General features: G+C 43.1%; 2 protein-coding genes across 4 annotated transcripts; one reads left to right on the top strand and one right to left on the bottom strand.

Annotated features, from left to right (window-relative positions):
- Window positions 1-1,794: 1,794 nt before the first annotated feature.
- On the bottom strand, window positions 1,795-13,591 carry MRPL47 (mitochondrial ribosomal protein L47). Of its 3 annotated transcripts, none has more exons than XM_075938033.1 (7): window positions 13,436-13,591; window positions 10,095-10,240; window positions 9,015-9,075; window positions 8,221-8,317; window positions 7,061-7,191; window positions 3,897-3,992; window positions 1,795-2,156 (listed from the first exon to the last, which is right to left on the bottom strand). In XM_075938033.1, the coding sequence occupies exons 1-7, from the start codon at window positions 13,519-13,521 to the stop codon at window positions 2,042-2,044; spliced, it is 732 nt and encodes a 243-aa protein (XP_075794148.1). In that variant the 5' UTR covers window positions 13,522-13,591; the 3' UTR covers window positions 1,795-2,041. The 3 variants fall into 3 exon arrangements, with proteins under 3 accessions (XP_075794148.1, XP_006138559.1, XP_025034944.1); XM_006138497.4 differs by lacking the exon at window positions 13,436-13,591 and adding an exon at window positions 12,963-13,160; XM_025179159.2 differs by lacking the exon at window positions 13,436-13,591 and adding an exon at window positions 11,790-11,813.
- A 90-nt stretch (window positions 13,592-13,681) lies between these two features.
- On the top strand, window positions 13,682-24,440 carry NDUFB5 (NADH:ubiquinone oxidoreductase subunit B5). The gene is made up of 6 exons (XM_075938034.1): window positions 13,682-13,841; window positions 18,031-18,116; window positions 19,696-19,762; window positions 20,637-20,698; window positions 22,242-22,348; window positions 24,214-24,440. Exons 1-6 carry the CDS (start codon window positions 13,715-13,717, stop codon window positions 24,332-24,334), a joined length of 570 nt encoding a protein of 189 aa, XP_075794149.1. The 5' UTR covers window positions 13,682-13,714; the 3' UTR covers window positions 24,335-24,440.
- The last annotated feature ends 1,760 nt before the right edge of the window (window positions 24,441-26,200 follow it).

The raw sequence follows: 26,200 nt of genomic DNA on the forward strand, positions 1-26,200 counted from the left end.
AAGGGGGCTCCAGGCTGGAGCATGTTGGGGTTAGGTGGAGTGTTGAGGTGCTGAGCAAACCACAGGCTTGTTGATGTGAGGGTACAAGAGTTCAGGTTGGGGTGCATGAGGGGCTCAGGGCAGGGGGTTGGGAGTATGATGGGCTCAGGACACAGATTTGCAGTGTGTGGATTGTGCAGTAGTGTTGTGGCAGAAGACTGAGGATGTGAGATGCTCAGGACAAGGGGTTCCAGTGTATGAGAGGCTCAGGATTGAGGTGTGTGAGAGGATGCAGGGGTGTTATGTGGTAGCCAGATGGGGCCTTGAACCCACTTCGGGCCTTGGGGGCCAGGCTTTATTTTAAAATATATTTCCAGCACAAATGTTTCAGCATTGTCTTTATTCATGGGAAGAGCAGGGGAAACTGTTTTGGGTCAGGGGTCACTGACCCCCAGAAAAATCAATCAGGGAACACACAAGTGAGATGCAACCCCCCAACACTCCTAGGCCCCCCAAATCCCACTGATGTAGCCACAACTGAGACACCTCCCTTCCATGGCACCCCAGCCCCATGTGGGGAGGGTAGGTAGGACTGACATGCAAGGCTTCAGGTCAGATTAATTCTTCTGGGGTTTGAGGGTTAGTGGAATTTGTGGGACCCTCTACACTCTGAGGTGGGGCCAAAAATGAGGGATCCTGTGTGCAGGACAGGGCTGCCAGTCAGCAAGATAGGGATGGGGTACAGAGTCTGGGTGGAAAATAGGCTACAGGAACAAGCTGGGGGTAAGTGTCTGGCCAGGAGGGGCGTGCCCTCCAGTTTGGGAACCTATGGACTAGGGAATAAATGTATCTTCCAGGCTGATGGCCAAGCTGTGTTGGCTTTGGCTGTGGCTGAGACTGCTGCTGTCGCTGCTCTGGAGCTCAGGCCTGACTCCTTCCCCTCTGGTGGTCAGCCACAAGTGAGCAGCTCCAGAGGCTTTTATATCCTGCCTCTCTTGTGAGCATGCCCAGCAGAGCGCTGAGGGCAGCTTTTCCAGCCAGCTGGGCCACAGCAACTCCCTGCTCCTCTGTGTAGGGTAGATACACCCTGTTACAGGCATATACAGTGCTTTCCACCTTCAGAGTTAGGAGAAAATGTACTTAGCTTGAACACTATGCGATCACCTTCATTGGAGAGACTGAGGCAGAGAACAAATGACTGCCTAAAGCCACAAAAGAAATGTGTGTCAAACCTTGGTTTACAACTCAAAACTAGCTGACTCTATTCTGCCTTTAGACTCTACTCCTGCCATAATAAAATTCTGGGTCTGTATTTTAAAATTTTTAGAAAAGCACTGTGCCCCTCTGTTCTATAAACAATTCAAAATAGCCTTATAAAAGCTCTTAATACCCTAACAATTAGATTTACAATCTAGTTGTGGTAAACCAATATGGTAGTCAAAGGAAATAACACTGCAAGCCTCTAACTTAAAATTGAAAGGCTCCATCTCCTAGGAACATGCCCTTTACCCTCACCCTACACACCTCATCAACTAAATGACTTTCACAGCATACCTTGATGATCATCAGTTTGGGCTATTTTGGAGCAAAGGAATGACCAAGTTCCAGATTCTCAGGGTAGTCAGAGAATGCTGCTTCCACCACCCTCTCTCAAAATAAGGCAGGATCCAATTCAAGTGCCTCTGAGTGTAATGACAGTAAAGTTTGTAGAGAGGGGTGATAGTTCTGGCAGTCAGGCTAGTTTGTACTCAAGCTAAGCAGCAGGCAGGAGAAACTTTAATGGTAAAAGGTAAATAAGACTCATAACTCACAGAATAAGTTTTTGAAAATCAGTTTAATCAGCAGGAAAGAGCTCCTACACTTAATCTCTAAGTATTTTTAGTTTTGAGAAGCTTTACTTGGGCAGGGAAAAGGTGAAAAAAGATAAAGTAAAAATAAAGTCACACCTAGCCTGGCTCTATCTGCAGCCCACGGAAAATATGTTGGCAGTACATGCTAGTCACATGTAGCATCTTATGACTACTGCAGTAAAAATTATTTACATCACACTTCCACCTTAATATTAATTCTGTGACTGTGCAGCAAGGTGAGGGAATTTCTTTTGTAAAAGGAGCTGTTTCTTTTTTTCTAAGTTTTTCATCCTTGCTTGTTTTTTCAAGTGTTTCTCTATTCTTAGTCTGAAATAAAGAAAAATAACCATTGTTAAGTTTCATTATAGCCCAACCCCAGCTTCTCTCAGTCCATCTCTCTCACACACACAAAAGGCAGTTCTCCATGGCTTCAAAATGAGAAGTATATTCCATGCAAGTTTTACTATCAAATGCTTTACAGAACTACAAGTTACAAGATGCATGACACGGGTAGTATAAATGTCCAAAGTGAACAAACTGAGATCAGAAATGAAAAATGAGAAAATAGGCTTCCATGGGAAAAATGCACAAAATTGTTTTTAAGTTTACAGCAAAAATGTTTCTCCAGTTAATCAACCCTCTACAGTAGGAAACATATTAGATGTGCCAATGGTTTTCAGTAATTGTTCTACTTCTGCTAGCAGTTCAGGGGCCCCAGTTTAAGACTAGTGAAGAACTCATCTCTTAATCATGAGCACTGTTACAGAGCTCAAGCCAGTTTTGTCCCACCTTCACGAATACGTAAGCCATTTAAGAGAAATACAGGGGGCTATTGCTGACAACATTTTGTTTTCCATTGTAAACAGGTCTTGAGTGAAAGACTGTATAGGGACAATAAGGTGCATGACTGATTCCTACATTTGAATTTTAGAAGCATGAATAATTTTTTTACAGCTCCTTTGACTTGTCCTCGAGCAGAAATAGAGTTAAACATGCAAACCACCAGGTTTCTGTCATCATGCACTGGGATCTTGCTAGATGCACTTTTCAATGCAAAATGAAGGGAAGTACCAGCATGGATTAGAGGGAGAAAGCTAGTAAATTTGATCAACAGGAATATATTCCCTGATATTTAATAATCAAACAATGGACATAACTTATTTCAAACAAGTTCTTGATACTCCAAATAGATTAGCAGTTAAAGTTGAAACAGTTAAAATAATTGTGTCTGTTTAGTTTGGAAAAGAGAAGACAGAGGGGAACTGATAAGAGTTTAAGTACTTAAAAAGATGTTACAAAGAGGAGGGAGAAATTCTCCTTGACCTCTAATAAAAGGACAAGCAGCAACGGACTTAAATTGCAGCAAGGGCAGTTTAGGTTGGCCAGTAAGTTTAATTTATCAGTCGAGTAGTCGATGGAATTTCCAACGACTAGTCCATAGGCACTTGTACATTTCAAAGGAGGAATGTGTAAGAGCCCCAATGGGGGCTCTTGTGCATTTCACAGTTGTAACTCTGAATTCAGCCCAAGCCAGCAAGCCGGGCGCCACGCGCTTTGAAATGTACAAGAGCCCGATGTTTCAGCTGAGCAGCGCTGCCACTTTGAAGTACTCCTTCTTCCCTCCCCTTTGCTGCCTCTATCTGATAGAGGAAGCAAAGGGAGGAAGGGGAGAGAAAGGAGAAATTGACTAGTATCCCAGCTAAGGATGGTAAGGACATCATAGCCACCATGTCATCTCCAACAGTTATTCAGCTGTTCCCAGAAACAATTATATACTAGTAATATGACAATGCCTGTTCACAGAACTGGGGCCTTTTACAGATGGACTTTAAAAGATAAGTAATCTTATTGGTTTCAAGGGGACCATACAAAAAGCCTACAGTTAAGCACATGCTTAAGTGCCTGCTTAAATGGTTTTTGTTCAGTGTCACCTCTTCCCCATCCTGTAAGTGGAAAAGAAAATCCACAAGCTACAGAAAGCAATAAGACAGTCTTTAAGAGTGGGAAGAGCTACACTAGTACACAAACAGGGTCAAAGAATTTTCCTTTCCATTTCAAATACTTTACCTGATGAAATGTTTCACGTATGGCAAGTAGAAGAATCTCTTCCTGTTGTATTTTTTGTTTAGGTACCAAGGTATTGGCCACTCTTTGTAATTATACCTGCCAATGAGATACAAATTGGTTACAGTATTATCTAACATTTAGATTCTTGCATCTCAGATTGTCACTAAAATGCTCTTTTTTGTTCAAGTGGGCAAGTACTGTAATCTAGTCCACGGGTTTTCAACATTTTTCTTTCTGTAGCCCCGCCCCCTTCAACATGTTAGGAAAAAGTCCAAGATGCAGGGAGATGGGGACTGGCTCACTCTGGTTAAGGCTCTGCAGTTGGGGGATGGGCAGAAAATAACCCCTTGTGGCCTCCTCCAACTCTGCCCACGGGCTTGAGGCTTCTATCCTAAGGGGTGACTGGAGCTCCTGAACTCCCTGAAACCAGCTTGCGGTTCACCAGGGGGCTGCACCCCTTATTGAGAACTGCTAGTCTAGTCATAACCACATTTTAATGAGGTCACCAACAGTGTTCCCTCTAATCTGTGCGGCAGCACAGCTTCACCGGTGATTAATCAGCTCTGCCCAGTTCCGAGCACAGAGCCTCTGACTGGGCCAGGCTGATTAATCACCTGTGAAGCTGTGCTGCTGCACAGGTTAGAGGGAACTGGTCACCAAAGATGGCATTAGGTGCTGGGAAAGCCAGAACCCCAACACACAGGGCCAAAGCCAAAAACCAAGGGCTTTAGCCCTTGAGAGTGCAGCTTGGGGATTGTAACCTATGCAGGAGGCTGAAGCCCTTGGGCTTTGGTCCCCCTGTCCAGGGTCATGGGGCTTGGGCAGGCTCAGGCATTGCTTCCCCTCCCAGGATCATGTAGTAATTTCTGTTGTCAAAAGAGGGTTGTGAAGATTGAGAACACCCGATCTAGTCAATGGACCACAGGACTGGTGATTTGGGTTTTCTTCCCAGCTATGCCACTGGCTTGTTGGGTGACCTTGGACAAGTCACTTGACCTCATTCAGTTTGCCCCTCTCTAAGACATGGGTAACAGTTATCCACTTCTATGCATGCTGTGGGCCCATTGAATGGAAAGTCAACATAAATGCAAATAAATATTCAAGTTTCAAAATGTTATTTAAAAAACAAACAAAAAAACCACCCCCTTCCCCACACACTTCTCAATTTGGAGGATGGTGTCCAAGCACTTTAAAAAAAAAGCTCTAGCAAGAGAAAAAGGGCTAAACACCACAACTATAGTTTCAAAAAAAATGCTAATGCTACAGAGTGATATATCAGATACAATACAGTTTGCAGGTCTGGAAGAGAATTTTACTCCATATACTTAGTACAATACCAGTGTAAGCGCAATGATTATTGTAGTCAGTATTCTACCAAGCAGCCATAAAAATGATAAAGGAATCCAGCATTCACAGCTATATCGTCTCAAGTTTCCCTTTCTTTTTCCATCTCCACTCTTACAACTCCCATGAAAAATAAAGAAACTGTTCCTCAAAATGCTATTACACCGAAGATAAAAACACAGTCCCGTTAAAGTTCCTGGGAGTTTTGCCACTGACTTTAGTAGGACCAGGATTTCACCCTCAATCTAAATATACTGGATTTGATTGATATACTTAGCTTTAACTTACAGAGATCAGAAACAACAATTTAAAATATCTGTCAACAATGCTAAGAGATCCTGAATCTATCTACATGTAGTTCAATAGACAGTGTAAATCCTATAGTTTTTGGAAGACCAGATTCCATGGTTGCCCCTCAACACTAAGGTGGCCAGGTGCCAATTTTTGATCAAAAAGTCCAGTTAAAAAGGGGACCCAATTGTGTCCAGTTACTAAGGGCGAGGGAAGTACCTAATCGGCCAGTGCCACCTCCTATCTATGTCAGGTGGCTGCAGCTCCCAGCCCTGGCTCTGCAGGGAAGTCCCTCCTGACTATGGGTGTCAGATATCACTTAATTCAATAATTGTGTAATGACACAAAATCTTCGCGGTTACACGATTATTTGATAGTCCCCGGGGGCAGGGCCAGCTGCCAGTGTGTTCCTAGCCCCATTCCTGGAGAGACCCCTGCATCCCTGAGCTGCTGCCTCTGATATAAAGGCAGCAGCGCAGGTTGGCAGCAGCCTCTGTCCATAGGGGGCCTGAACTTCCCATGGACAGAGGATGCTCCAGCATCTAGCTTGTTGCCACCCCCTCTCATGTGGGGAGCTGGGAGAAAGGCAGCTCCACAAAACCAGCACTCACGAGTAGCTGGCTTTTGCTCCCACCTCCCCCTCTGTGGGAGGCAGCAAGGCAGGAGACAGGTGGTTTCAGAGCCAGTTCCCTGCTTGTACTGGCTCCCACCTGCCCCCGTTTCTATCAGAGGCAGCAGACCCAGAGTGGCGGAGGTGGGTGGGAGAGCAGCTCTATGGGAACCAGCTCCCAACTTCCTCCCTCCTTGCTGCCTCTGATAAAGAAGCAGTGGGGGTGGGAGGAGTGCATGTAGTTGATCAGATTAACCGATAAGCCCAGGTTCATCGGTTAATCAGTTACATGGCTATACACTAATATCCCTACTCCTGATCCAGACGGTGGAGGGAGAGGAGAGAAAGGGTGGAGCAGATGAGCAATCTACAAGAGGAGCAAATGAAGGGCAGGGCAAGGAAGTTTCCGACACTCCCGATGGGAGATTCTGTTTTTTAAATATATCAGACTTGGCAATGCTACTCAATACAATCCTTTTGCAATGAAGCTCATATAGCACAACTTGGAAACACACTGAATTCATTGGCATAGCCAGACAATCATATTTCAAACACAAAGGACTACCTTGTTGTCACCAGTTCCCCCAATACAGTAAAGTTGGGAATCTATATGGGACCAAGCTATACTTGCTGTTTACATGGTGATTTATCCAAGGAATTGTAAGACAGTGGTTACCGCTGTGCCAACCCAGCTAACTGCTTAGCAGAGTTGTCAGTGATCAAACACATCAATATTATTTAGTAAATACTGCTTTTCCTTTCTAAATGACAGGTGTATCTTGTTCCTGATAAGGTTAAAAAGATGCTAGTGTCACAATACACACATTATCTGCTGCTCTTTTTGAAAGATGTTTGTTTTTCTAGTACAGATATCTCCTACAGCTCTGCACATTTAGAACAACAATCCTTTTTCCCATACCAGTATGTGCGTCCTAAGAAGTCATTTCTCCACTCGCCAGGTCTTGGTTTTTCGTGACCTGTCTGTAACAGCCGCAGAGCAACTTCTCTTTCTTGAATAACTAAGTTTATTCTTCCCATAGACTTTTCCACCTGAAAACAATAACCGTTTCAACATGACCCTGAATCCACAATGCTGGTGACTGATCTGTGCTGAAACTGAAGATCTTTTAGGAAAAGCGTTATAGAAAAAAGGGCACATTAAGAGTTTTCATAAGTAGGAACTTCACAAGCAGGAGAATGAGTTTACTATTTCTCATATCTTATTGCACATCTTAGAAATGAATGTTTTAAGTGATCCAAAACATTCACCGTACAGTCATCCCCATTAATTGGTTGTCAGTAGGATGTGAATTAGGCACTAATGGTATTAGTTAAGGACTAGCTGGCTAAAACTCAATCCAGATAACAAGTTGACGCAAGTAGGTTGTGGAAAATAACTGGAAATATGCAGATTCTATCTGCAGTTCTGATTCAGAGTTCATGAGAATGGTTTGTTCACCAGTTGCCCACCAGTGTGTTTGGTTAGAGACTTAACTCCTATTAGATGGCCAGAAAGCTGCAATGACCAAACTAATATATGACCAGAAGCTTCTCAACATTTTTCTAATAGAAAGGAAACCCTATTACAACGATTTATGTTTGAGTAGATGAAGTCTGAAAGGTTAAAGGTAGGGAAAGAAACATGTAAGCAAACAGGAGCATAAAAAACAGACAGCAAATGTTTGAGAAGGAGGCACTGAAAAAGTGTCAGAGAGATGGAAAAAGAACCAAGAAGTCTCAGGTTCACAAAAGCCCAAGGAAGATAGAGAATGAAGGAGCTGAATGCAGCAGAAACTTCAAGGATAAGAATATGGGTGGGCTGCAACTTGGGCCAGGAAAAGATACCAGAAATGATTGTGAAAGGAGTTTCAGTGGAATGAAGAGGTGACCTGTTCTATATGATTTAACACTGAACAAGATAAGAGAGGCTTTGGAATAAGTTAACTTTTATATTGCTGTGAGAGCAAAACGAATCAAGACTATAATTCTGAGAACTGTCTTTTAAAGCTTTACAAACATTGCATCTCTCACACAAAAGTTTACCTGCAGTAATGTTTTTAGTTAATATGAAAAAGTTACCTTTTCTAATCGTTCTGGACTTGGCATAGGTAAATGTTGTCTCTTTGCTTCTTGTTGTAGAGTTAAAAGCATGTTTTTCTCTTTCAGTAGGACGTACCTGGGTCAAAGAATACAATAGCTCAATAAGGTCAGAAATTAGACTTAAGTTTTAGTGTTAACATTCTTATAAATTATTTACTTAAATGGGGATTCTCAATCACAGGGATTTCATGACCGTCTGATATCTTGGATTTCCAACGTCAAATCTGTTTGTTAGAATTGTAAGATACTTAAAAGTACACCTTAAGTAGCACAGGCAAGGAATTTAAAAAAATCTAATTTACTTTTAACAGGCTTTTTTCCTTTATCATTGCACAACACATTACTCAGGATGTGTAAACACCATTATTTACTGTTTTACAGGAAATGGAGGGACAAAGGACTAAAATAATTTATCCCAAGATCACATAGTGGCAAAGACAGGAAATAAAACCCTACAGCAGAAATTAGAACCCACTAGACCCATCCTCTGTCCATAAGACCACATATCATTTTTACATAAACCTTTTAAAAAAACAAACATTAACTGATAGATCAAGTTGGAATCTTGCACTGAAGCACAATTCACCAGTGCTACCTGAAATACACTGTACATACTCTTACAGAATTAGCATTTGGGCTGCTCCAACCCCAATGCTTTTTAAAGCGTGCACAACTGAGTAGGAGATTGAGTTCACTAGGTGAGCCATGTCTCTTCTATGAAAACTGGCACAACTATCCCAAAAGGACAGGAAACACTACACAAAAACACTTACCAAAGTTTATGCAAATCTTCATTACTTTTATTTCTTAAGTGTTTTGCATGCCACTCATCTCCTGTAAAAATAACAGCAACAAAAAAAGTGACTTCAATGGAATAATCCATTTTCTGGAAAAAAAAAAAAAAAATTCCACACCATATTGATTCCCTGGAAAGAACGTCAAACTGCAAAACACCAATTTTTGCAAGTTTTCCTTGTAAGTGACATTAAATAGTGACCAGACACAAGAAAACAAGACCATGCTCAAATGTAAAAGTAATTATGTACTGTCCCCAAGTACTTATAGCAGACGTTCAGAGCAAGGGAAAGTTGTAGGCAGAACCAGAGAGACAGAGGGAGACAGATATACAAGTAGGTTTAGGGATAATACTGTTTTCCTTATTCTAATAAAGGTCCTTGTTCAGTATTGGAGATGCAACCCTTTTCGTGATCTCTCACCACATGAAAATATGGCTGAAGACAACACACTGGGCTATAGGGCTTAGACATTTTGACTCTGCTCAATATTCCACTTATATTTAAAATCCTGCATATTAATTTGTGCATTTTCAACTGCAGAAGTATATCAAAGATACTGTGACAGGGAAGGTTAAAAGGCTTGATAGAAAGGGAAAGAGGCAGCTCTTACAAGAGGAACAGCAACAGCCCTGGCTAAGTAGAGTAGCTGAGACAGGGTGGCTACAAATTAACAAGGGCTAGGTGAGCTGAATCAGGCTGCCATAGGGCCTCTTTAAAAACCTTCCGTAGGGAGGCAGGAGAGGGAGAGTTGAGAAGGAGCTGGAGTGAGACAAACAACTGATAAGGAGACCATAGGAGCCAAACAGAATAGTCAGGGCTTGGAGGGGGTGGAGGAGTGTATTTGAAGACTCCCTTTTCCCAAGTGGCCAGACGAGGACTGCCTACTCAGCCCAGACTGACCCAGGGTACTGGCCCTATTACTCTGTTGTTTTGCTGCAGGACAGAAGGCCAAATGCCAAAACAAGGCGAGTGAGTCTTGTACTGTGGCCCCTAAACTGTGGGATAGTGGATGGGCGAGGGGCCCAGGAGTGGTTAAAAAGGTTAAAAATAACTTACCAGATTTAACAACAGTTTCTCCCCAATTCTGTGGGTTATCAAAGAACTCCTCCAGTCCTTTCTGTGACAAAGTAGTATGGAGAAACTTACAGTGATATAGGGGTTCTACTTTTGTAGTGTTCTTATGGAGCAGGTTTAAGGTTAATCTGCAACAAAGGCAAAGAAAAATATATATTTGATTAGGAAAAAAGGAGATCTAGTAAATATGAACTTTACTTTTGTTTCCACTCTCATAGACACCTTCTTATTCTGATAGAAAACTTATTACAATCTGCAGATTCTCAACACTAGAAGTAGCAGAGTCCACCAAAGAAACATTCAAAAGACATTGGTTCAATTCTTGGGTCTGTCAATTAAAGACATCTGTTTTCATTTTCCCCCTCAGACTGCGTGTGTCTCTCTCATTTGTTTATAAGCTTGATGTTTATAAACTTGATGAACAAGGAATTTTCTCTTAACATGAGTTTGAATAGTGCTGAACACAAAGATCATGGCTGAGACTTCTAGGCACTACTATGAAATAAATAAATAAATAACTGGTATAAACAGCATTTGTGAAAACCAAGAATGACATGCAGAAACCAAGTACATTTCAAAAAATTGTAATATTGTGTGCAGAAGGACCGCGTTGTCACACAAAAAAAATGTTAAAAGATCATTAACATCCACTGGGTGCATCTGTTTTTAAGGTATTACCTGTGGGAAAATGCTAATGTTGTTTGGAAATAAATGTAACTACTTCATGTCAAGAACCTCTTTTTCAAAGGAGTATAGCAATGGCAAATCTAACATTTAGATTACAAATTGTCCTTCTCATAGTGACTACATTTCATAATATACTTTGCGAAACAAGCTGGTAATTAGGGATATTAAAATACAGGATTCTTTTGGTAAACATGTAACCATCAGCAGTTACACACTAGAGGGGAGAGGGGAAGGCACTTCCAGTAGAGCTGCCTGCTCTCTCCTCGCCCCCATATTAGTGGCAGCACTGTGTGTGTTTGTGTGGTGGTGGGGGGGAGAAGCAGGTGACTCCCCAGGAGCCAGTGCTTGCAAGGAGCCTGTTCAAAAGCCGACTCCCAGTGACCACTGATTCCCACATGCTCACCCATGCTGCTACCTCTGATCTAGAGGCAGCAGTGTGTGGGGGAGGTGGCTTGAATGTAACCATGAAGGTTAAATGTGTACACCAGTGGTCCCCAACGCGGTGCCTGTGGGCGCCATGGCGCCCGCCAGGGCATTTGTGTGCGCCTGCCAACAACCTGGGCCGGCGCCTGGTGCGTGGCGCGCGGGCGGCCCCAGCCCCGGGGCACATGCGGGTGCGCGGGCACAAGGCGCTCAGGTGGCCCCGGCGCATATGCCGGCGCCAGGTGTAAGGGCATCCGTGCCCCAGGACGCGCGGCTCCGCCCCCGGGCGCCCGGCGCGTGAGTGGCCCCGCCCCCGGGCGCCTCTAAAGGTTGGGGACCACTGGTGTACACTATCACACCCCTATTAGTAATATGCCTGCCAACAATTGATGGAAGTGCTAGCTCTAATGGAATTTGGTCACTAAAAGCAATCTCAACAGTGACTGTGGCAAAGAAACTAGACCTTTCTGATTTTATAGGCAACAAAATATCATCTCTGGCTACTAGCGTGGACAAATGTTTGTTAAAACATCATTATCTTGAAATACAAGCTTTTAATTTACATACCCAAAAGTGCTGTAAAGGCCTGTAATGCCTAAAAGTGACAGACACCATCATCAAATCTGCAAGTCCTATATACTGATGGATTAATTTCTTTAGCTTGTTTTTTTTTTTTAATATCTCCATTTTCAAGATTCATTGTTTCTGATGTCAATTTACAACAAAGAGAACACCTATTTTGTGTGGGACAGAAATAAGAGTAGGTCAAAAAATTAATGTGATCCCTTCTGGGAAGGTACAGCTGAGACATATTCCACAGTTTTCTGTAACAACTTCAATTTCATGACAACCAGCTGTATTAAAATCTAAATCTGAAATTTCAATACATTGTTTTGAGAAACAGATTAATGTTACTCAGATATTAATCAATGAGAAGTCTTATGAAGTACCAATCTGGGTTTAGTCAGGGCTTAATCCTTAAAGAAATATAAATTATGTGAAAGAACACACAGATATCCATTTTATACACACAGGTATCTGCAGATGTTCATGCAAATATCTGCAGTTCATTTTTGCAGATGTGGATAAAATGTTGGTAACTAATTGACCATTCATTATAGGGAACTTTCTGGGTGTCTGGCTGGTGAGTCTTACCCACATGCTCAGGGTTTAGCTGATCGCCATATTTGGGGTCAGGAAGGAATTTTCCTCCAGGGTAGATTGGCAGAGGCCCTGGAGGTTTTTCGCCTTCCTCTGTAGCATTGGGCACAGATCACAGCTGAAGGACTCTCTGCATGTTGGGGCCTTCAAAGTATTTGAAGGCTTCAATATCTGAGACATAGGTGAGAGGATTATTCTAAGAGGGGTGGGCGAGATTCTGTGGCCTGCGCTGTGCAGGGGGTCAGACTAGATGATCATAATGGTCCCTTCTGACCTTAAAGTCTATGAGTCTATGAAATCTAGAGATATTTGTGGCTCACTTTTGTGAATGTAGATACATATTTTGTATCCATGCAGGGCTGTAATAATCTTGCTTGCTGTGTGTGGATATTATTTAAAAGGATGACTTTGCCCAACAGCAGTTTCATACTTGATTGTCCCCGGGATGAAAAAGGATGGCATTAGCACTGATTGAATCTATTTCATTACATAGCTAATAAAATAGGTGTTGAAATATTATGGGGATAAGCATCATTTAAGGAGTGGAACAGAACATAGCGAAGCTCTTTGCAAACACACCCAAATTCAGGATTTTGTTGTAACTGTGACAGTGGGTTTTGGAGGAGGTCCGGTAGGAGCTGGACTGTAGCTGCAAATTCATTTGAGGGAGACCAAAGCACAACCATCACCCTCGCGCTGGGCGCCACTGCTCCCCCCTTGTAAGGACAGAAATCCCAGGCCCTGCGGGTTCTGCTTCCCAACAAGGTCGGCAGGTTCCACGGGAACGACCCCACGTGCGCCTCAAAACGACGCTACTGCCAATGAACACGCGTCGGCCCAACAGGCCCTTCAGCCTATCAACAGCCGTTCAACGGCTCTTCCTCAGCCGTTCAACGGCCACCAGCGTCCCGGGCCTCAGCCGCCCCAAGCACACGCTGTCTGGGCTGGGTCGAACCCAGAGCCCCTATCCACGGCCGGGGCTCACCCACACGCCCGTCTCCTTCCCCAGACCCCCGGTAACGAGCCCCCCATCCACGCTCAACGCGCCCTACCCGGAAAGGCAGGCGGCTGGCGGCGCCTGTAACGCTCCTGAGACCCTCAAAAGGCTGGAGAAGCGGCGGCAAAGAGCAGCCGCCATGATACCTCCTCCCCCTCCCGCCCATCAGGCCTTGCGCCCACTTCCGGCTGGGAGACCGGAAGGAGAGGGCTCTGGGGCGAACTCCAGGACAACCTGCCCGATTCCAAGATGGTGGCACTACGGCTTCGACAGCGTTGGGGTTAAATAGCCAGGGCCCCCCCCCCCCCCCCCCCGCCTGCTGCCAGTTTCAGACATGGCGGCTATGAGCCTCCTGCTCCGGGCAGCGGCTGCTTTGGGGGCTCGCAAGGTCCCGATCCATGCTGCGGGCGGGGGGCGCGTTTCCTTGCTGGACAGGAGCATCCTGTCCTCCGGCATCTTCGGTAGGGAGCCCCGGGTGGGGGGGGGGGGAGGATGCTCGGTGGCGCTAGCGGGGTGACCTTGGACAGTGGCGCGGGGGCTTTGGGCAGCGGTGGCTCTGAGGCGGGGTGGTTGGGTCTCCTCTGGGGGGAGGGTTTCACTGGTGGGGGGGGGGGCTCCTTGGGGTGGGGCTTCTATCAACAAGGAGGAGGGATTTTTTTTCTAGCGGTCAGAGCACCGCCGTGCGGGCCCTGGGATTCACACGCTCCTCGTGTGATTGTGACACCCCGTGGGGCCAACCGGCAAAGGGTTTCCTGCTCTGTCACGGAGACCGTTACACTCAGGCCTGAGAAACACTCAGCACCTGACACTAGGGCTGTTAAAAAGCGGTTAATTAGATAACCGTATAACCGCTGTAAGCCTGAGCGGTTACACGACCACACACCGCGGGCTCTGCTGTATAAAACTTGTACAGCGGAGCCCCAGGTGCAGCCGGCTCACTGGGAGCAGGGCCAGCAGCCACTGTGCACTGGGAGCTCGGGCTGCCGGCCCCATGCCTAGAGAGCCAGCTGTGTTGTGTGCTTTACAGTATAAGGTTTATACATCCACAGCATGGGGTGTTAGCCAGCTCTCCAGGAGCGGGTCCAGGAACCTGCTATGGTAACAAATAAGCGTATGCTTATGTTAACCATTTAAATAGTTACACTGTTACTTTTCTAGTAGAGAGTGCTGCCCCGCATCATGGGCAGGTGGAAGGTCCACACAGCTGCCCAAACTCCCCAGTGGGGCTCCCTGACTTTATTGGGGTGTGTGGAAAGGCTATGGCTTCCCTGGCACCGCCATTTCCAGTGCCTCTGATATTTTCATTATGTAAATATTTGTACTTTAATTTAAGGTCTGTGTCCAAGGCAGTGCTGACAAACAGGTTTTGGTCAGACAAAGGCTCTCAAGTCACACAACTCTCCACTGGTCATGCAGGTGAAGCGCTGGAAAACAATACAATGAAATCTCCATTTACATATGAAGGCAATAGGAAAGGTGTACGTAGGGGAAGAAAATCTAGCTATAAGGCTTCGCTTGACCTCACGCAAAGTTAGTGAACTACATCTGAAGGAAGTCTGTGCTTAAAAATTCTGCAACAAAAAATTGCAGCAAGTATGTCTGTAACTATACAGACGTCAAAAAAATGTCCTGAATCTTTTTTGTTAAATAGATTCCTTACTAGGCATATTAATACTGAACTCTGAATAATAATTCAGTTAAACTACAATACAAAACTATTTCTTGCACCCTTCAGACATAGCGCATGGTTGGGGGAAGTCAGAGATAATGGAGGATCTGAGGCAGAGGGAAATAAGTGCTAGGAACTAAGGAGCCAAGGTGTGAACTTGGAGGATTGTTGGGCATGGGTGGGGAAAGTATGAAACAGGCTTTTTGAGGGGGTGAGGAGAGATTAAGGAGCTTCCTCCGTGCAGACCCTGGCATTTTCCATTCAGTCAGGCACATCTGCCGCTGTCCCCATGTGTCCCTCCACCTCCACTCAGACATCCATTCCTCCTATTCCCATGTGGCCCTACACCACCACCTCCTCTTTCCCCCACCTGTCTCTATGTGGCCGTGCACACGTGCCCATATACCCATGTGTTTCTGTGTTCCCACTCAGCCACCCTCCATCCATATGTGTCCCTAGCTTCCCCCATCACTATGTGGTCCTGCACTTCCACTCTCATTTAGCCCCTTGCCCAGTCTGTCCCCCCACAATAAGCCTTATGAGCCTCTGTCTGACCCTCTCCCCATAGCAGCTCCACAATGTCTATCTCCTCATAGCCCCTGTCTTCTGACCTGGTCCAATAGGTGCTATGAAGATGCCTCTTTTTCTTCCTTATCTGGCTGGGAGCTGCTGTTCTGTTCTATCACCACAGCAGCCTCTGGTGAGCAAAAGGCAGAACTGCAGCGAATTTCCACAGAAGCTTTTTTTCTGCACAAAAAGTTTAAAATATGTGCACTGTTGGGATGGTGCCAAATTGGTGTGACCGTACCAACATGCACTTAGTTAATTGTGCACACAGTGGTGCACAGTTCTCCCAGTAGTAAGTGAACTTTGGGGCTACGAGAAGAAGGCAAAAAGACACTCCTTGATTAGGGATATTAGATGTAGTTTATTTTAATAATTGTGTAACCACACCAAATCTTATCAGTTACACAATTATTTGATGGTCCCCGGAAGCAGAGCCGGCAGCCAGTGCGCTCCCAGCCCTGCTCGTGGCCCTGCTCCTGGGGAGCCCCCTGCCACCCCACCCTGCTGCCTCTGATATAGAGGCAGCAGCACTGGGTAGGAACAGCCAGTGCTTTTTTTTTTTGTTTAAAAAAAAAAAGTGCCGGTACTCCAGGGGAAAACTTGTTGAGCTCTGACCAGAGATGCCGGTACTGAATATTGGGCAGTACCGTCACAAAAAAGGCACTGGGAAAAGCCCCACGGATCAGCCTCTGTCCATGGTGAGCTTGGTCTGATATAGAGGCAGCAGTGCGGGGGTGAGGGAATAGAGGGCGGTGGCAGCTCTGCAAAGGCAGTTCTCGTGGGGGGCAGCAAGGGGAATGGGCAGCTCCATAGAGCTGGCACATATGGAGAGATGGCTTAAAAGCCAACTCCTCGTGTGTATTTTCTCCTTCCTGCAGTGCAGGGGGGACAAGCAGTTCTACAGGAGCCGATACGTGCTGGCTTGAAAGCTGGCTTTCTGTATGTACCACCTCCCGCCTACCCCCCTTACCCTCTGTGCTGCTGCTTTTGTCAGAGGCAATGGCGTGGGAGTGGCTCTGCAGGATGCGGTGCTTGTGGTGAGCTGGCTTAAAAGTTGGCTCCGTACAGGCACTGGCTCCCATGCTCCCTTCCTTACTGCCTCTGATACAGAGGCAGCCAGGGTTGGGGGAGTGTGTAATTGTTTGGATTATTGGTTAATTGTTTAAACCAGTCTTATTGGTTAATTGTTTAAACGACTATAAACTAACATCCCTGTCCTTGATACTTTACCGAGAAAGCAAAAATACAGTGCTTTTGGCATGTATGAAAAAGGGATACCAGTTATGTGAGTTGGAGATGCTGAAAGAAGGCTTTGGTTAAGAATAGACAGCTTTAGACACAAGGATAGTCTGTTAAGTTTAATATATAAAAAGTGTGTTATGATTTTGTTTTATATGTAACCCTTTGTCCTTATTAGTTATCTCTTAAATCTTAGCCTTTTATGAGAAATATATCTCAGTGCTATGTTATATAAGAGCTGACCTAAAGAGGACTGGGATGCACCTCTTTTTAACCTATAATGCACAGTGAGGGCTAGGATCAGCACAGATGAGTGATGTTTCCCCTGCTTCTGTGAGGGGGGAAATAAAGTGACACAATCCTGGTCACCCTGAGAAAGGGCCACAGTGACCTTAGCCAAAATACTCATTTTTTGGTTTCCCTTTGTGAAAAGGAGAGAATGAGGTGGTCTTTGAGATCTGTAGATGAGAACTGCAAGCTGTTAAACTTTTTCTTGGAATAGCTAGCTCCTAAAGATACTTGAAAATGGAGAATTTTCTCATTACCTTGATCATTTAATGCACATCGTATGAGAAGACTCTTGCACTAAGCCATATTGAATCTGCTTTGAGAATGCAGAGCTCTGCTCATGCAGAGCTTGTTGCAAGGTTGGAACCCAAATGTTCAGCAGACTCCCACACTAAATATGTAGTACAGCCTGATATAAACCTCCTTTTCAATATCTCAGTCATTGCTTCTAACTGTTGATTTCATTCCTGTTGATAATCTTGCAAAACTGAAAGAGTTTATAGTCCTGTGCACAAGTGTCCATGTAGGAGCTGATATGTCACCTTTACACGTATTCCACGATAGAGTTGGGGGTCAAAATTTTGGCCACCGCTACTCAAAACTGAGTAGCGTGCTAGAGTGTGAGCTTACCTACCAGTAGAAATTTTACAGGGAGGATTCTTGGGCAAACAAAATTTCCTCCAATTCATCAGTTTTGCCTCCATGATTTGCTCCATGGAGAGAATTTTATTTTGGATACCCCCACTTCTAAAGTGTATAATTGGGACTCCCCATTCCACAGTTACCCCTGTTAGTCAGTGTTTTACTACTTTTTTCATGCATTGAAGAGTCTGTACATAGTCACTAAAGATGGGAAAAGAACATAATACCATGGTTTAATTTTGCAGCTCCAGTTCGACATGGAAGCCATGGGAAGAAAATGTTTCCCATCACTGCAACAAAGTTCTATGACAAACGATTTCTGAGTTTGCTGGTGAGTTAATTTTTGTTATTGTTTCCACTCTTAATGTAACTTATTGAAGGATTGTGTTATTTAAGTCATTAATATGCTCGTTCCTATTGTTTACAATACAGTAGCATCCAAAGTACTACTAGGCACTAGCCTCACAAACAAGATTTCCTACTTTCTATCATGAAGAACTTTGTTTATAAAAACAAAGACAGACAGGACAAAGGAATACATCATACCAACTAAGTGGTCAAGGTTCTAATTTTTGTGTGGCCTTTTAAAAATCATGTGTGTCACATAAATAAATAAATACATAATACACACACACACACTCCTTTCAGTTGCCTAATTTTAAGATATTGTTAGTTAACTGCCACATTTTTATTGTTATTATTTTAAATCCTTGCTTGTTGTCCTTTTTTAATTTTAACTGTCCTCTTCTCTCCAGGTTTAAGCTTTTGGCTGTTTAAATCTTGTAAAACTTCTCCCAGTCCAGGATCCCCTATTGCTATACCACAATAAGTGTATCCTGCTTCCATCTCGCTGATCCACACCAGACATATATAAACTCTGTAGGCCTGATCCAAACCGTGTTCAAGTCAATGACAAGGTCAGGTTTGGATCAGATCCAATATGAAGAGGAAAATAGCCAGATGGGACTCCTTGATGGAGGCCAGAGGGTCTGCATCGCCAAACATACACTTTTCAGTTAATGATAATTGTTCTTTTTAACAGATCACATGTTAAATCCAGCTTGAAGTGGATTTTTTTTAAATTTGTGTTTTGACTCAGATTCAGTCACAGAAACTTTAGGCTTGTAGTTTTAATGCTTCATGACAGTTAATCTGCTCCAGGCTTTCAGTAATATTGTTTACATAGAAACAGTATTGCCTAGTACAGGTTGAACATCTCTAGTTTGGTACCCTTAGGACTGGTGTCAAACCAGAGAATTTGCCAGACCATGGGAGGTCAATATTGTTTAGCAGCATTACTAACAATTCCACTGCTTACTGGGCTCCCAGAAGATATGTAAGGGTAAATTAGAGCTAAATAACAGCACAAAAACTGAGAGCCAGGACGGGTGGCTGTAAACAAACTTCATGGGACTGTGGGAAACTTGGCCACCCCCATGAAAAGTAAACATCCAGCTAACTAAAATCATGTCGGACCACAGATGTTGCCAAACCAGAATGCTGGACTAGAGAGGTTCAACCTCTAGTTAGAACAAGAGAATGGGATGATACATCCCTAACTCAGAAACGGAGTCAACTTTATAACTTTCTCAAGTCACTTATTTTTCCTGTTGCTCTGTTTGCTTCATTGTAAAAATGTGATTAATACATGTATCACCTGGGTTATGAGGAATGTTTAGAAGTTTGGGTTTTTTTGCAATGTTTTGAGATCCTTAGTTATAAATACAAAGTATTTTAGTTGCAATAATAAACTTTATTTGGCTGCATACAGAAGATATATTGTGAAAGGTCAGATTTTGGTGTTGTAGTACAGAAGAGATGATTGTAAAAATAACTGAGATTTGCAGAAGAAGTGATATATTTTTCTGTGAAACTGATCTGGCATCTTTTTCTATCTCCCTGCTAAACAGAGATTCTATATATTATTGCCTGGGATACCAATAGCAATATTTATAACGTATGTCAACATCTTCATTGGTAAGCATTTCTGTGACGTTTAACTAAACTACATATTGAACATTGTTAAAGTTGGATACATGAAATGAAGTAGGTCTGATAGTATGTCTTGATTGTCTTCAAGATTGCTGGAACACTTTTATCTATGGTAACGATGATTTGTCATATACTCGAGGAAAATCCTGTAGCTGACCTAACATCTCTTCTTTTTCCTACCTGTTTTATAAAACATTGGGAAGCTTTGGAGAATTGATTAGTAGTTACATGTGTCTGTACACCATTTGATATTCTTGTGCTAATCATATTTGCATCAGTTACGTTTATGTTTGTGCACCTCAGAGCTACCTATGCAATGAAAAGCATAGCGTTTCCTGTCTGCATTTAAATGCATAATTTGTGCATATTCCAAATATAAGTATACAGATTATATATATTTAACAGGACACTGCCAATTTAAAAGCAAAATTCTTCCTGACTTTTTTAACCTAACAATGTAATTAACCTTAGATTGCATTAATTGAATGGTCAGAAAATGCATTTCACTAATGTTTTACAACTTGTTTATTTTGCAAAGGTATATTGGGTACAGTCAGTTTCACTCTCCTCTGTGAAGTCAGTCATTTTCCCTTTTCATTGTGTGGGTTAAAATATAGGTGTTTGTTTATAACCGTACAACAGAATTGGTAGGAGAATTCAGAAGCTGGTGTAGCATCTGAAACTACTTCCAACTCTCTCTCTTTTTTTTTTTTAAACTGAATAGAATCAAATCGATAGTGTCTTTTTAAATACTTTGTGTTTGAAATACTCTTTGGTTGGTCCTTATTTGTATAAGGAAAGCAAAGTGAGTTTCTGAAATGTCAATTGTATTGAACATCTCTCCATTTTCTCTTGCTAGGTGAAGCTGAACTTGCAGAGATTCCAGAAGGTTATATTCCTGATCACTGGGAGTACTACAAAGTGAGTACAAAAATATGAAAGGGATATGGCATTTCCAGTTACACTCCTCCTCACTATACATCAGTCTTGTGAGGAAAATATTTAAAGTGTGTTGGATATATTAATGAGGGCAGATGCCCCTTTGGCAACTGACATTCCCCCTCTCCCCCGCAAGCCACCTGCACCATGCCCCATTGCTCCCAGTGGCCCCTTAATCTGGATGGCACCCCATAGAGAATAGGGGCCTGGCAAGCTCGGCCTCCCCTCCCCTGCTGCATGCCAAACACCTGAGGTAAAAGTCCCCCTCCCTTGCAAACAAGGATTCACTCAGCTGAAGGGAGCCTACCTAGCTCAGTAAAAGGATGTGAGCCTGGTGAGCTCAATACCAGAAACTACCCTTCCAGAAGCAGCAGCAAGACACCTTCCTCACCCACTTCTTGCTCAAGTCATTGCTTGTATTTCCCTGGGCCCCCATCGTCACCTCCTGTCCTCCCAGACCGTACACTGCACAAGTTATTGCTTGTTTTCCCCCTTCACCCATCCTCCTCCAACACTGAATGAAGCCCTCTTTGGACAAGGGGTGAGCCTGGCAAGTTCAAAATCCCAACCCAACAGGAGTAGCATCAAGAATTCACCCTTCTCCTGCACAACTCACACTCCTCCGATCGCCAGAATACTGACTTTCTGAGATAAAACTTACCCCTTCAAAATGAGCCAAGACTCTGCTAAAGGGGACACATGCAAAATAGTATACATAAAAGCTAACCCAGCAGCTTCAGGGGGAAAATACCTCCTTTATAATTAATTCCCCTACTGAATGATAAAATCCTGAGGTAAAATCTATCCATATGCATGACAAGGACTGAGTGGACTTGTAGGGTCTAAAGATTTACATTGTTTTATTTTTAGTGCTATTACATAAAATAATAATAATATCTGTAATTCTACATTTGTAAGTTAAAGTGATAAAGGGATTGCACAACAAGTACCTGGCTAATGGTTGTATATACCACTATACAGACTTGTATCTGACTAGTTCAATTTACACTGGGATTAAATGATTAAATAAAAGGTTCCATGTGTAAGCTTAGTATAAAGGTTACTGAATCTTTACAGTAATAGGTTTGGGGTCCATTTTATGGAAATTATGGTAGCAGTTTTTGATTAACTAGTTCAGCAACTGTCTGTTACTAAAATATAAAATGCAGATTTCCCTCTATTTTAACTGTCCTTTTTAAAAATTCCATAACAACCTATTTTATGGTGCAATATTTTGGATAGTGTCAAAAATGGAAAATGGGTAACTTTTCTCATAGGCCTTTATAACTTGTGACTAATCCTGCTTAAATTAGTGCCATGAATGATAATAAAGTTAAGCATATAAGTGTTTGCAAGAGTAGGGTATGCAGCCTAACATAATTTTTAATTGCACATTATCATGGTAAATGGTACTAAAAAGAATATTTAAAAGTATGATCAGATTTCCCTATCATTATTCTTTGTGTGGGGTTCTTTTATGGAAATTATATAAATTATCTAATATTTTTATTTTCATGTCTTCCAGCATCCTATAACTAGGTGGATTTCTCGTTATCTCCTTGACTCTCCTGAAAAGGAATATGAAAAAATGTTGGCGTTAATTGATATTGAAACTAATAAATCTGACCTAAGGTAAAGAGAGGATGCATTTGCTGAAGCTTTTAAAAGCCAATATGTACTATCCTAAACCATTTTGGTTATGATAGAATAGGACATCTCATCAGGGCTTGAAAAATCCTCTGGCCACTGGTGAGTGAAAAGCTTTTCCTGGCAAATATTCGTTCTAAGTCATCAGTTTTTGCAGAATTTAACTTCAGTTTAAAAATAGTTGCAACAATAACTTTTCAAAAACAAACCAAGTGTAAGCCAGTGGAGTTTTTATCTTCCAGAGTCAGGAGACAGACAATTCTTGTGCCTCTGCTAATGCTTACAAGTTTGGTCTGGTTTGTTGCCATTGTCCAGAAATCTATGGACACCAGTGATATTGCCCAGTATCATATTAGTGTAATACTATTGTTGTCTGAGTAAACTGAGCACCAGCAGAAGAGATTCTAAACTTCTTGGAATGTTGCCTCTAGATTTTCTTGATAAGAGTCTCTCCCACCTTCATCTTTCCTTGTTATTTCTGAGGCTATGTCTACACTGCTGCTTTTTATCGGAAAAAAAGTATGTAAATTGCGCTCTGTAATTTGCATACCTTTTTCTAATTGTTTTCTTGGAAGAGGCTTTTCTGAAATTTGGCCTGTCTACATTGGGCCAAATTTCGGATAAAACCCCTCTTTCGGAAGAGCCCTTCTTCCTCGTAAAATGAGGAAGACTGGGCTTCCAAAAGAGCGCGTGTGCTCTTCCGCAAAAAATGTCGCAAGAGCAGATGCCTTCCCTGGATGCAGCGGCCTTCCCTGAACTCCGTAGTCTAGACACAGCCTGACTGAAAAAGTCAGAGGAAAGTTTTTAGTTCACTATTCTGAAGATGACTACACTTTGTGGTTAGAAATCCTATCAGTTTTTTTTACAGTTTTATTATTCAGTTAATTTATTGAAAAAAATCATTGCATTTCACTATATTTTCTTGAGAAATAAAATACTAATTCTGTGTGTGTGTGTGTGTGTGTGTGTGTATAATATTAAAAACATTTTTCCTGCAGGATGACAGAGTGACATCATCATGTCATTCTGCGTCCTGCCTGCCTCCTCCCATCCTCCCCTTTTCCCATTGCTCGGGAGCTGGGGCTGCCATGCCGTGGCTTCCCTCCTCCCCAATGCTTGAGGGGAGAGCATAGGGCATGGTGAGGCTTTGGCTTGGCTCCCCCCCACGGCCAGAAGGAGAGCGCCAGGGCTAGTGCAGCTGAAGGAGGGAAGGGAGTAGAGACGGGGCTGGCATGGCCTCGGCCCTGCTCGACGACTAGGGGAGGGGTGGAGAAGAGACGGGGCTGTCTGGGCCACGGCCCTACCTGATGGTCGGAGGGATGGGGGAAAGCTGGGGCTGGCGTGGCTTGGGGGGAAAGGGAATAAAGCTGGGGCAGGCGGGGAGGGGGGAAGCAAGTAGAACTGGGGCTGGCACGGCCTCAGACCCACCCAGTGGTTGAGGGTGAAGAGCAGGGGATGGTGCAGCCTCTGCCCTACCCAGCAGCTGTTGGGGAGAGCTGGAGCTGGCCTAGCCTCGCCCCTCCCTGACAGCCAGGGAGGGGAAGAACTGGGGCTGGCCCAACTTCTGCCCTTCCTGACAGCAGGGTGTGTGAAAGAGGGAGTAGGATAGGGCTGCCACACCCTCTCCTGGCCCTCCCCAGCGGCGGGGGAAGAGCCAGGACTGCCTACCCCCAGAGAAGGGGTTGGAGAGCATAGCGCGCAGGGGGTGCAGCCTCCTAGCTCTTCATATTTATAGTATTTTCTTTATTTAAATAAAGTTCCTGTGATAGCTGTAGAAGAGGACTGAATGTGGACCATGGAAAATGATTTATTATATGCTGAATTTGACTTTCATTTTCCATTTTTTGTAGGATGAAAGAGAAGGAAGCGCGTCGACTAATGAGAGCGAGGGGAGATGGACCCTGGTATCAGTTTGAAACCCCTGATAAAAATCTTATTGATTATTCTTCCAAAGCAACTCCTGACAATTAAGCAGTTAATCTACTGTTTCAAAAGGGCACCCACGAATAACGACTGAATAATGTAATGTATATCCTGTTGTTACTTGCTGACTTAAATAAAAGTTTTTATTTGAGTATTTTGCAGTGTTGATTCTAATAAGTTTTAAAAGGTTTGTTGTTAATATTGTACAAATGTTAAATGTATACTGATGGAGGCTAAGTGTGGTATGTCTGTTCCTAATAGTTTGTGTTTTCCAAGAGTGTCAGTAGGTGATCTGGCTGGTGGTGTAATGTGTCTAACACATTTCAACACAAACCAGAGCCACCACAGACAAGTGAGTGCAATGAACAGGGAGAGGGCAGTGGGGCAGAGTGGAGCAGACCTGTGTGACTCCAGGCCCCCCAGTAATCTCCTGGCTCATGTTGCTCAGGGGAAGGAGTTTGGGGGAAGAAGGGTTAGACTGGTGGGCTGGGTTCTGCAGTGGTGGATTTGCCCTGGACCCTGGACCTGGGGCACTAGGGGGGTTGTCCCAGGTCCCACACCTTCCTAGGGAGGGTCCTACCACCAGCTTATTGCACACAGTCTGTCAAACAGATTGGAGTAAGCATCTGAGAAGTGAAAGACTATATTCTGTTATCAAACCATATAATTTGTCTCCTACATATTCCCATACCTAACATTAAGTGAACAATATTAGAAAATAAATCATAACTTTATTTTTATTCACGAGTAGTCCTATGGCACCGTAGAGACTAACAAATATATTATATTGTGAGCTTTCCTGGGTAATACCTATTTCATCAGATGAGTTAGATTGGAAGTTACAGAATCCAGAGTATATATAACAGCAAAAGCAGTTACCCGTCAATTGTAAGGCCGGTAATAATGACACTTATTGAGTCAGATCCGATGTGTCCCATTCACTGCTTTTGATGTGCAAATGCAGATATCAAAGGCAGGGGAAATTGCCTTTGGTAGTCTAACCAGTTAATACTTTGTCAAGCCCAAGTTCATAGTGTTGAATTTGTAAATGAATTCCAGTTCAGCAGTCTCGCTCTGTAATTAGATGATAAAATTCCTTTGTAGAAAAATGGCTACTTTTAAATCCATTACTGAGTGTCCAGGGAGGTTAAAATGTTCCCCAGCCTACAGGTTTATGTGTGTTACCATTCCTGATGTTTGATTTATTTCTATTAATCAGAAATCATCTCTGATGAAATGCTTTAAAGTTTCCTCTTGTGGTTTTATAGCATTTGTGAAGTTTCAGAGGCATATAATAGTATTGGTATCACGTCTTAATTTATCTTGGTTTGTATGTGAATATCATGTTTTCCAGATACTTGTCACTCTCAGGCTCCATTTACTTTCCCAGTTATTGCTTTCATATTATGGAGTTGGCAGTGGGTACAAATTAAACTTCCAAGAATGACAACTTGTGTACAATGCTGTATCTTCATTACTAATCACATATACATCATCATTTCTGTCTCCTCTTTCAATAATCCTAACTTTTATGTGGGTAAGGTCGAGAGTCCAGAACTGAATAGGGAAGGCTTTCAAAAGCATAGGATTAAGGACCACAGATCCTTGGGCTTGTACTCCTAGCCCATGTGTGCTTTTGGAAATCTCAAAAGTTTGCAGATGGCAAACTTCTGCTCTATCATGAAACTATACCCTTTTTTCCCATGCTTGGGAGGGACCTGAACAGACAAATATTAAAAACTTAAGTTTTTCCACAACTGATATATAATTCAGCATTTATTAATGGAAAAAGTTAAGTTTTAATGTTTTGCAATCAAAAGGGAAACACATTCTGTTCATATAAAATATTGGTAGGTAAAAGAGAAAAGTAGATGAATAAAGCTTTTTAAATGTCTGAAGAACAAGAAACAAGAT

Source organism: Pelodiscus sinensis, chromosome 10 (assembly GCF_049634645.1).
Source record: "Pelodiscus sinensis isolate JC-2024 chromosome 10, ASM4963464v1, whole genome shotgun sequence".
Classification (NCBI taxonomy): domain Eukaryota; kingdom Metazoa; phylum Chordata; order Testudines; family Trionychidae; genus Pelodiscus; species Pelodiscus sinensis.